The 12,500-nt window shown below is 36.1% G+C and overlaps 1 protein-coding gene across 1 annotated transcript in view; it reads left to right on the top strand.

The window, feature by feature from the left end:
- Positions 1-12,500, top strand: part of LOC136832337 (muscle M-line assembly protein unc-89-like) — a 502,631-nt gene that overhangs the window by 78,156 nt on the left and 411,975 nt on the right. Inside the window, 1 exon segment of the mRNA XM_067093248.1 lies at positions 11,160-11,437. Coding sequence (XP_066949349.1) covers positions 11,160-11,437 — 278 coding nt within the window.

The raw sequence follows: 12,500 nt of genomic DNA, 5'->3' as shown, positions 1-12,500 counted from the left end.
ATCTGATAGCTCTAATTCATTCCTGCTCTCTGATGCTGCTGACGTCTCCTGAATTTCAGGTGTACCAATTCTATTTTCTGTAACATCATGTTTACTTATTTACCACCTTTTCCTAAAAACGTCTCTCTCTCTCTCTCTCTCTCTCTCTCTCTCTCTCTGTAAATATATATATATATATATATATATATATATATATATATATATATATATATATATATATATGTATACACATATATATACTGTATATATTATATATATATGTATGTATATATATATATATATATATATATATATATATATATATATATATATATATATATATATATATATATATATATATCTCTCAGGACAGGGTGACAAGGGAGATAGTCGGTCATCTGTAGGTGGTATTTATTTGCCGACGCGTTTCGTAACACTTTGTTACATCATCAAGGCTAAAAAGAAAATTTACAAATTAAAATACATGGAATAAAACTAACGACTTCAAGAGAGTCTCAACATGCTATATAAATATACATTAAAACAAGACAGTTCATAAAAGCACCTGCTAGACTAAAGGTTGAAGACTGAATGATTAAAAGGGAAAAGGAAAGCAGCAAGAAAACTGGCTCAAGCCAGATACAACTGAACAGAGGTGGTGTGTGAGTTCAACAAAGGAACTACCTGTTTTATGAATAACGATTCCAAAATTAGCAGTTCGTGTGGATGACTTGTTTGGCCCAAAAGAGAAGTCAGAATAATCAATACTTGTATTACATATATTTGAATGATTTCTGATATTAGAAAATTCTGGATTGGACAATCTGCAACCAGTACGGTGACTAACACCTTTATGTGAATCTGCTCTGACCCTCAGCAATCGTTTAGTCGATCCCCACGTAAGTCCCCAAATTACATCTGGGGCAAGTATATTTATATACGACTGACGATTGCATTATTGGGCAGATTCTATCCTTAAATTTAAAAGGGACCCTATTGTAAGTGGATTTTTGGTATTAAAATGACTTGCATCATGTTAAAATGTTTTCTATTGCAGACTTCAGATTACTTCTAAATTTATCGTCTAGGACGTATGGGATAGCTGCATAGAGTTTCTTCCGTGGTACTGTGCCCTTATAACAGCCGAGTGAGATAGTTTCTTATTTAAGAAATTCTTGCAGTGTTTAAAAAAACATGAGATGGAAACCAATTATCAGTAAAATATTTGTGCAAGAAATAGTTAGTTTTATTCCATGTATTTTTAATTTGTAAATTTTCTTTTTAGCCTTGATGATGTAACAAAAGTGTTACGAAACGCGTCGGCAAATAAATACCACCTACAGATGACCGACTATCTCCTTGTCACCTGTCCAAGGATATGTTGCAATATAACACTTGTAACTACTTCTGTCTTATATATATATATATATATATATATATATATATATATATATATATATATATATATATATATATTTATATATATATATATATATATATATATATATATCTATATATATATATATATATATATATATATATATATTAACTTTATCACATACACAATTGTTCTGTGCATTAGTAAAAGTACTAAAAAGGACACTCATTCAAACTGGATGGTATCTAATGGGTTTTATTCAGAAAAAGTTACAAACTTTTCGGACAAACAAGTGCGGATACTTGATAATGTGGACTGTTTGTGCTTGCTGAACTCCATCAGTTGAAATATCTACTAATATATATATATATATATATATATATATATATATATATATATATATATATATATATATATATATACATACATACATACATATATATTTATATACAGTATATATATATATATATATATATATATATATATATATATATATATATATATATATATATATATATATATATATATAAATATATATAATGTATATATGTATCTGATACAAATAATCTACTGAATTGAATTCTTGTCTTACAGATACACGGTCAAATTACTCAGTTTAATTCGCAACAGAACAAGTATGAAATTACTGGCTGACATATTTTAGCATTTTCCAACTGAATATGAAAAATTCTTTTTTTCAGTGCAAAAAAAAAAAAAAAAAAAAAAATCGAAGCGTTTATGAATTTTTCAGTTCCAAAGCAGCAAACGATTTTATCTGACAATATATTTCGCCGACGATATTCGAACACTGAAAAGAGAAAAGATACTTGACGCCTGAAAAATCAAATCAGTTCGTGATACTGATGAATTTGCTGCCAAAAAGAAGCAGTAATTTTTCTATTTATTTATGGTGAACTTTCTGTATGTAAGAATATATATGGTTTGAATCTACTTGGAGAAAAAGGCCTATGACGCCCTAGAATTATCTAGTTGCCCGAGATATTTGGATGTATTATTTTCCATCATCTTTTTAATGTCTATTTTCAAATTTAAGGCCACCGAGGGATAGTTTACCAAAGGGAAATCAGCAGGCCGATTTCCCTTTGGAGCCCTCTTGGGTTTATTGTCTGCTGAGAGAGAGAGAGAGAGAGAGAGAGAGAGAGAGAGAGAGAGAGAATTGTCGCAACAATGCCCAACTTCAGTTTTACTCCTCAGTTACGAGAGCACCGTTTAATTCAGTTTCATTTCCAGCATTCTGGTCGCGTTCAGTTCGCCCAAACTCGTGATAACAGCGTAACTTTATACTACTCGCTTCTCAGTCCACTGGCGAAAAGTCCGCACTATTCCATTTCTCCTACGATAGTTTATCCTCGCGAGACGGAAATTGAGTCCAGCATTTCATAATGACGAGGATATAAATTGTCATTCTTACCTCGTCAGTTGCATATCATTTCTCTGCTTTCATTAAGGCAAGCTGTGCTTTTCATTACAGCTTGCAACGGAGAGAGAGAGAGAGAGAGAGAGCTCTGATAAATATTATTTTGCAACTGATTAAGGGCCGGGATTATTGCGCTGGTCAGCGAATAAATAAAAGTTAAAATGAACAGGTTGTGAAATCTTTTACATGCTGAGCTGCAGCCCGTGACGTCATGTCTTTACATCTCGCAATGCATTGTGGGAGGGCAAACATTCTTTTTCTTCTTCTCTTCCTTTTTGTGAATAACATTTTGTTAATATTATTGCAATTTTGTGTTCTTCATTGTTTTGCGTCCGGTTAATCCATTACTTTTTCATCAGCGACACTTATATGTAGCGTTAAAGTGCCTCGTTATGTACCACTGCCGCGCAAAAGAGGACTCTTAGGGTGTGTCGGAAATTCCTGAATTCTTCGCATTCTGTTGTGTGTCCAAGGTTATGCTTTCTATAACTTGAATCTTAAGTTATTTATTCATCATACACTCAGCTGATCTTACGTTATGAGGAACTGTGATATTTCATAAAAGAAAAAAAAGAAAAAAAAAGTAATAAAGTGATAATAAAAGAGAGGTTTGGGAGGCTTAAGAAGAAAGTTGAAGGTGGGACTTGGAATGAAACATGACAGAAAACAGGAAAAGATCGATTTTTTGTAATTCCGGTAACCTTTTATCCTTAGTGGTTGACAGCTACCCTTCTCGACTCTCTCTGCTTTCCCGTGTTTGGGTGTGGGTGTGTGTGTGTGCGTGTGTTTATGTGTGTTGCGTGTTTGTGTGTGTGGGGGAGGGAAAATGGGGTTTAGGCAAGAAAAAATAATTAACTTTTGCATATAAAATTACTGGAACACTACGCTGTAATTAGTGAGTGAATTATCTACTTACTACATGATTATCATTGTAAAATCCATTCAGGTTTGCAAAAGAACAAGAGTATGAATTAGGAGAATAAATATCTGATAGACTAGTGTCAATTAGAGGGAAGGAAAATGAGTTCTTTGATGCCAGGGAACGAAATAGTTACTAGTCTCTATTCAAGGTTCGCTACAATGTGTGTCATGCTTAATTTTCATATTTTTTTCTGACTGTAATTGATTTTATTTGACGTTCCATCTCGTTCTCTCTTTTTCAACATATGTTCTGTGGAACATAGCTTGTTCCTTTGAATGCAATTTTAAGGTTATTATTATTATTATTATTATTATTATTATTATTATTATTATTATTATTATTATTATTCAGAAGATGAATGTTTAATTTGAATTATATCATAACAAGAGGGGTACTTGGTAAGTTGTGCTTCAAGGTGCATAGTTTCAAAATCAAGATCTCTCTCTCTCTCTCTCTCTCTCTCTCTCTCTCTCTCTCTCTCTCTCTCTCTCTCTCTCTCGTATCATCGTTACAAAACTCTCTCCCTTTCACTGTCATCATTTACAAAAATATCTATCACTCATGTCTAGTCTTCTCTCTCTCTCTCTCTCTCTCTCTCTCTCTCTCTCTCTCTCTCTCTCTCTCTCTCTCTCTCTCTCTCTCTCCAAAAGTAAACAAAGCACTGTCAGGTGAGAACGTGACACCTACCTACCTGGCTCTCACATGCTTATGGGTAATCAAATCCCCATTTCTCTAAGGTTAATTGCTACACCAGGTGAGAGATACAGGGTGTGGCAACAAAAACAGATCAAGGATAATGAGAAACTTCCATGTAGATCAAAGAAGGGGTCATGGCTAGGGCAGGAGGGACGGGGGTCAATCCAGGTCATGCATCATCTTCGTGAAACGGCTGTCACTCGTTTGTGCGACCTAGAAGAGAGGAGGAGAGTTGAATTAAACTGGGTCATCTGGAAATCTTGTTTCATTATTAATTAATATTATTATTCAGAAGATAAACCCTATTTATTTGGAACAAGCCCACCACAAGGGGCCACTGACTTGAAATTCAAGCTTCCATTAGAAAGAAGTAACAGAAGGTAATAGGAAATACAGAAAAAAGGGATCAGTTATTAAAAAAAGAGCAAATAAATGAGCAAATCAGTAAATAAATAGATAAAAATGTAAATAAATCATAAAATACAAGGAAAATTGCTTTTTCTGCAAGAAGAGAGGATAAGGGATCATTTGTGAATATGAAAGCTCTCTTTCGGTTTTAATGGAATGTTAGTTTGAATTGTCTTCCATTGGATAATGACTAACCAATGTATCCTGATGACTCAGTCAAGTTGCACGCACACCCTGAGCGGTAGTCTCCGATGGAGGCGTTCACAGGACCTTCATATGAAGGCTGTTTTACCGTTCTTGATCATTTTTCTCATAAGCTATTTTCACTTAAATCCAACCAGTGCCAGTAATTGTTCACATTCATTTTTCCCGTTGCAGTCAAAAATTCACCAGAATAGTATAGTACCAAAGAGGCCTACCTTTCAGTCAGTTAGTTCCAGTCTTCCCAATTCTTCTGGTTTCCTCGGGTAATGTCCTTGTAGGGCGTCCCAGGTATTTTCGATCTCCTAAATAAAGAATCTCCCAATCCTGCTGGACCCTCAGGGTTGCGTTCATCCAGGGCATCCGTGGTGTTTGCAATCTCCGCTACCAAATGTTGCGTATGAGGGCAGTTCACACACTCGTTCCCATATGCTTTTATTTAACCAAAGAACACAACCCTGAGAATAGAAATGCATACATTAAGACCCATTGATATTTACATAAATTAACAATTCAGATGCAGTTGCCTCAATTCACATTTTATGTACAATTCCAGGTAAGTATACCTTAGTTTAAGCAGACCGTTGAACTGATTGACAGCTCTCCTAGGGCTGGCCCAAAGGATTAGACTTATTTTATGTGGCTAAGAACCAACTGGTTACCTAGCAACGGGACCTACAGCTTATTGTGGAATCCGAACCACATTATACCGAGAAATGAATTTCTATCGCCAGAAATAAATTCTTCATTGGCCGGTCGGAGAATCGAACGCGGGCCCAGCAGAGTGCTAGCCGAGAACGATACCGACCAGTCCAATGAGGAACTAATTCCTCAGTAAGCCGGACGAATTGCTTATACACATTAACATTACTGCCAAATCTTTTGCGTTACAATACCTTTTCTTTGGCTTACCTTCAGTTGTTTACAGATTATTCAGACTATTTTCGTACAGTTATGCAGAAGATCACAGCTCCTGCTATTGAGGAAATTGTCAGTAAAATGAATCTTCACAACACATTTCCGTTCCACCCAAGATTGTCAACAAGGCTCATTTTATAAAAGCGAAGTACTTGCTGTTCCTTCGAAGAAATTATACAGTTAATTACCATAGGTAAATGGCCGTTATTTAAAGAGGCTGTTAACTGCTGTATATGCGATTTAAAGAGAGAGTTTCTTAACTGCTCGTACCCTGTAGCACCTCTTAGGTATTTCTGTGATTTTGATTGTTCATACGATACACACACACACACACACACATATATATATATACTGTATGTATATATATATATATGTATATATTTTACATATATATTATGTATAATATATGTTATATATATCTATATATATATATATATATATATATATATATATATATATATATATATATATATATATATATATATATATCTATAACACAAGCAACCATTAGGTCTGCTTTATAAGAAATGATATACATTTCAACCAGAATAACTATCCTAAGCATCCATGAACTAACGCTTTAATTAATCAAAGATGTCAGCATACTCGAACATTGCAAAAAGAAAAAAAACGAGAAAAAAAACGGAATAAAACTTCAGAGGAACACAAAGTGAAAGGGAATGTAGTTTAGGCCACACTTAATTAGGATGCTGTTTCAGCCACTTTTATTTTTGGGAGGGGAAGCCTGCTCTCTCTCTCTCTCTCTCTCTCTCTCTCTCTCTCTCTCTCTCTCTCTCTCTCTCTCTCTCTCTCTCTCTCTCTCTCTCTTCTGGGTTAATTTTACCCCCCTCAGAAAAGTGGCGTCCGGTTTCGTTTGCTGGGAACATTTAGATTTCTGTGTTCATGTTTCTTTTTTAAAATTTATTTATTGTCTTTGGGAATATGTATGGGTGTGTAAGCTTTTCACAGAGAGAGAGAGAGAGAGAGAGAGAGAGAGAGAGAGAGAGAGAGAGAGAGATTTCAAAGCAAAGCGGCGCGTGCGAGGATCGAACTCAGGCCAGGAAGAATAGAATCAGAAATATGACTTACCTTCCAGAAAGGTGAAATCAGTGATTGGTTGATTCATTTCCGTGCCCTGGCGGCACAGGTGCAGCCAGGAAAGAACTGTTGGCTTGAGGAAATGCAATTTATTTAGTAATTAAAAAATAGTCTTTTTCAGATTATAATCACGCTCGGAAAAATAGTCTGACGTAAGAAATAAAATGCAATTAATCAAACCATATAAATTCGCTCTATATCCAGACAGTGACCTTGAATTATTCATAATATTCATAATACATTGTTGAACTTCAAAACTATACATTATATGGGTTTAAGGGTTCTTGAATAAGGGATCTGGTTGGCAGAGTAAGGTAGGAAAGGAAGTTCAATAAGATATAACGGAAAGCTTTATTCACACGTCAAAAGCAAAATTCCGTATGTGTATTTTGGCTATACGCCCAAAAGCTCTGTTGCATGTAATATAGAGCCGTAACATTAATCTATACCTGAACGCGTTTTATTCTGAACTCTTCACATTCCAAAGGCGAAATTCCTTCGCTCTATTTTAGCTATGCGCCCAAAAGCTCTACCGCACGGAATATAGAGCATCGCATGTTGGACTAATATATCCACTCCCTTTGAGGTCCAAGAGGGCGGAGGACGTGATGAAAGCCTTCATGCGAGATATGACACGCACAAACCTTCACTAATGAATCACTTTGGCCATGTTCAGGGTGAGGAAGGCTGCTAGATTTATGATGAATATCCATAACGACGAGTGACCTGAGATGACGGAGGTCATCCAGTCACTCTGGCGATTGGATACTCCAGCCATGGCTCTCTGCCTCCTCAGGCTTTTTCAATCAGCCTCCTGGTAACATAGATTTTGGTCCTAGTAACAGTCATATTGATCACCTTGTAACAGTCAAAAAGACCCTAGTAACAGTCATATTGATCACCTTGTAACAGTCAAAAAGACCCTAGTAACAGTCATATTGATCACCTTGTAACAGTTAAAAAGACCCTAGTAACAGTCATATTGATCACCTTGTAACAGTCAAAAAGACCCTAGTAACAGTCATATTGACTCCCCTCGTAACATCCATAAAGGCTCTCTGGTAACAGTCGCTTCCATTCCATGTCTTTTCCTCCTCCTAGTAACAGTCATAAAGACCCTAGTAACAGTCATACTGATCACCTTGTAACAGTCGAAAAGACCCTAGTAACAGTCATATTGATCGCCTTGTAACAGTCATAAAGACCCTAGCAACAGTCATATTGACTCCCCTGGTAACATCCATAAAGGCTCTCTGGTAACAGTCACTTCCATCTCATGTCTTTTCCTTCTATTAGTAACAGTCATAAAGACCTGCTGGTAACGGTCTTTTAGGTGCCATAGTAACAGTCATTTTGGCATGCTAGTGTATGCTTTTGGGCCCCTAGTAACAGGTTTTATGGCTTCTTAATAAAAGTCTTTGGTACCTAGCGAAAGCCTTATTGGCCTCAAATAAGATTCTTAGGTCCTCTAGTAAAAGCCTTTTTAGACCATAGTATAAGTCTTCGGTCCCCTAGTAAAAGCCTTTGGTTCTCCGATAAAAGTCTTTTCAGACTCCAATAAGATTCTTCGGTGCCCTAGTAAAAGTCTTTTCTACCCATAAGTAAAATTCTTCAGTCTTATAGTAACAGTCTGTTCAGCTCCTCGTGAATAACTTCGGTCCCTTAGTAAAAAGTCTTATTGGCCCTTAGCAAAAGTCTTTGGTCCCTAGTAAAAGTCTTTTTGGCCCATATTAAAAGTGTTTTTGACTCCTAGCAAAAGTCTTTTTTGGTCCCTATTAAAAGTCCTTTTGGTCCCTATCAAAAGTCTGTTTGGTCCTTAGTAGAAGTCTTTTTGGCCCCTATTAAAAGTCTTTTTGGTCCCTGTTAAAAGTCTTTGGTCCTTAGTAAAAGTATTTTTGGCCCATATTAAAAGTCTTTTTTGGTCCCCATTAAAAGTCTTTTTGGTCCCTAGTAAAAGTCTTTGGTCCCCTGGTAAAAGTCCTTGGTCCCCAAGTAAAAGTCCTACTGACCCCTAGTAAAAGTCTTTTCTGCCACATATTACCAAATATATGGACTACCTGGTAACAGTCACATGACCCAAGTACGAGACAATTAGGTCCCAACCCAAGTTAAACTAACCTAACCTAACCCACCTTTACCTAACCTCAACTTACCCTAACCCAAGTTTACCTAGTGGCCAAAATACGTATAACTACCATTATGAAGTGGCCGTTGGGACGGGCATTCTAATGCCCTTTTTTAGAGATAGATTTCAATCTCTTAAAGGAAGGAAGGGTGTGTGAATCACGGTTAAACAAAAGTATTTACAGAATTCCTGAATTTTGCAGTCGAAAGAAAGATAGAATCTGGAGATGCTGGAATGTTTTAATACATATTCACTGCCTCAGATTAAGCAGTGACGCCACACAAACCAACCATCACTCAGCCACTAAAAGTAAAGTTCATATGACTGGACTCGAAAAAACTAAACGTGTCAAATTAAGCAGTGACGCCAGACCAGCCAGTCATCAATCAGTCACTAAAAAGTACAGTTTACATGACTGGACTCAAAAGACTAAGAGCGTTTGATCTGTTCTTTATAAACAAGCGAATCTTTCATTCAGTGCTGAAAAACATCACGTCGTTCATCTGTTGGAGAATAGAAACTAAACAATTTTGTTTCCATTTATGGTTGGTCCTGTCAAGTCCTTTCCTGAAACATTTTTTTCTTTACTAAAATATTTTTACTGGGTTTTTTTCTTCTCGCCCCCGTCCATTGTTTTGAGTGGCTTTTTTTTTAAGCAGCTTAAAAAATTTTGTTATATAAGAGCCTTTGGCCATCTGTTTCATCAGCAGTAGTTAAAAACGTAATTTGTTGAAAAGGGAGAGTTAGAAATATGATATTTTCAGTTCTGAAAAAAAATGACAAAAAGTCCTTGCCAGAAGGATCTTTGAGCATTGGAATTTCACACTCTCACACACACACACACACACACACACACACACACACACACACACACACACACACACACACATATATATATATATATATATATATATATATATATATATATATATATATATATATATATATATATAACTTTACAGTTTCCCTAATACTGTAGTTTGATACGGTTCCTAACGAAGATCTGGAAACAGCAGATATGAAATGATCTTAGCGTGTTATTATTATTATTATTATTATTATTATTATTGTTGTTATTATTATTATTATTATTATTATTATTATTATTATTATTATTATTATTATTATTATTATTATTATTATTATTATTATTATTATTATTATTATTTCCTTTAGATACTGTTCATATTAATCAGGATAGGATTCTATGCTAATTATACTAACTGACCTTATCTCTTGAGCCATTTTACTATTAGAGACTAACAGACCCACCCGTAAGAGGGTAGTGCCGTCAGTGTACCTCAGTTGGTGCACTGCATGCATTATTAGAGGGTGTTTACAGCGTCCCTTCGGCCCCTAGCTGCACCGACATTTTAGCCTTTTACTTTTACCTCCAATTCCGCTTCATTCTTCAATCCGGCTGTCCAACTTTTCAGACGATTACTTCTTAGTGAAACTGTGGGGTTTTCTCCTGGTTTCACTTTTAAAGCCTTAAAGTTCATCTCTGTTCTCTGGATCTCTTTACATTGCTGTCCAACCACTTCAGCAGCTCACTGTTTTTACTGTTCTTAAGCTCTGGGTGGCTTGACAACTTAAATTTCATAAAAATCGGTCGAAATAAGATATACCTTCCTTTTGAAATCAAGCAAAGCCTTTTAGGAGACTAACCTTCGGCTTGACAGCCTAAATTTAGTAGACCCTGCCCTTAAAGTCAACCAGAGCCCTTGAAGAAGACTAACCCATGAATTCTTGTCTTCTTCTTCTTCTTCTTATTCTTCCAGCTCTCCTTCTGAAATCAATAAGAGCCCTTGAAGAAGACTAACACTTGAATTTTCTTCTTCTTCTTCTTCTTCTTCTTCTTCTTCTTACAGCTGTCCTCTGAAATCAACAAGAGCCCCTGAAGAAGACTAATCCTCCATCTCTTGTCCTCTTCTTCATCTTCTTCTTCTGAAATCAACAAAAGACTAATCCTTATATCCTTTTCTTCTTCTTCCAGCCTTCCTCAACAAGCTGGGAGCCACCCTAGCAGGAAGGTCCAACCCAGACCCGAATCTCGAGATCAAGGAGAAGACCACTCTGTCATGGCGCAAGACGTCTCAGGTCCGTCGTCGTATCAAGACGGCCACGGGCACAATCCCCATCTACGACTACATGACTCCCGAGGAGGAGGCTGCCATCGAGGCGGAGGCCATGCTCATGTCAGGAGGGGGAGAGGAGATATGCGGCGAGGCTGCCGTGGCTGTGGAGACTGCCGCCATCCAGGCTGGACTGACAGTGAGTAGACTGAGTGTTGTTTGCTGGATTACTCTGTAGTGTTGGCTTGTCTAGTTTGTTTATCTCAAGGAACGGCCTTGCCTGTCCATGTTTGTTTATCGTAAAGGAACGGTCTGTCCAAATTTGTTATAATTAAAGGAACAACCTTGGCTACCCAAGTTTGTTTATCTTAAAGGAACGGTCTTGGCTGTCCAATTTCGAGAATTCTTTGCGTCTAGACGATAAATTTACCTGATTTAATGTTCAATTTACCAATTTTGTGAGACATATTGACGTCATTAATTCATTAAAGTAGTTTAATCTTTGCCTCTAGACGTTATATTTAATTGATTTAATGATAAATTTACCCATTGTCTGAGACCGGATTGACATCATTACTCTAGAATAATCATCTCATCGCTTTTGAGAAATTCCTTTAAAATAGTTCTCTGATGATAATGCTATGAAGAATGATGACACAAATCTTATTTAGAAGGAATTTGTGCCAAGATAACAGTGCTAGCCACTGGTTTTAGCGAATGTTAATTAGGAAAATACTTGTTATACTTCAGCCGACTGCAGAAATTGAAGTGAGAAGTAGGAAGTCACAGAATAAGATAAATAAGTCTACAGATTCCGTCGAAAATAAGTCTTTGAAGATAACCGATAAAAGAAGTCTTTCGAGTAAATCTTTCAAGAAGATAATAGGTAAAGAAGTCTTTCAGGACGTTGGGTATATGAGTCTTTAAAAGACACTGACAGAAGATTAAGTCTGAAAGATATTTAGCAGAAGAACCTCTGATAATGGACAAAAAAAAAAAAAAAAACTAGACTTAAAAGTTTTTCAGCCTTTTGAAGATTTATGACTGAAAGGTCGATGAGATGAGAAATTCGCTGAATTATCAGAAATCAAATGAATTCTTGAAAATGGTCAGCCAGGATTTCCCATTAATTAAATCTTGAAGTTTTTGTATCATTATAAATTAAGTTCTTTGTGATTTTATTTGAGTCGACGTCGAAGACTTTCGTCGAGTTTTGGTGAAGGAAGGTAAGTCGAATAGTTCTTAAGGTGTTGTGGAAAGGA

The sequence above is a fragment of the Macrobrachium rosenbergii genome, chromosome 49 (assembly GCF_040412425.1).
Source record: "Macrobrachium rosenbergii isolate ZJJX-2024 chromosome 49, ASM4041242v1, whole genome shotgun sequence".
NCBI classification, from domain to species: Eukaryota; Metazoa; Arthropoda; class Malacostraca; order Decapoda; family Palaemonidae; genus Macrobrachium; species Macrobrachium rosenbergii.
This window is presented reverse-complemented; position numbering and strand designations above follow the sequence as displayed.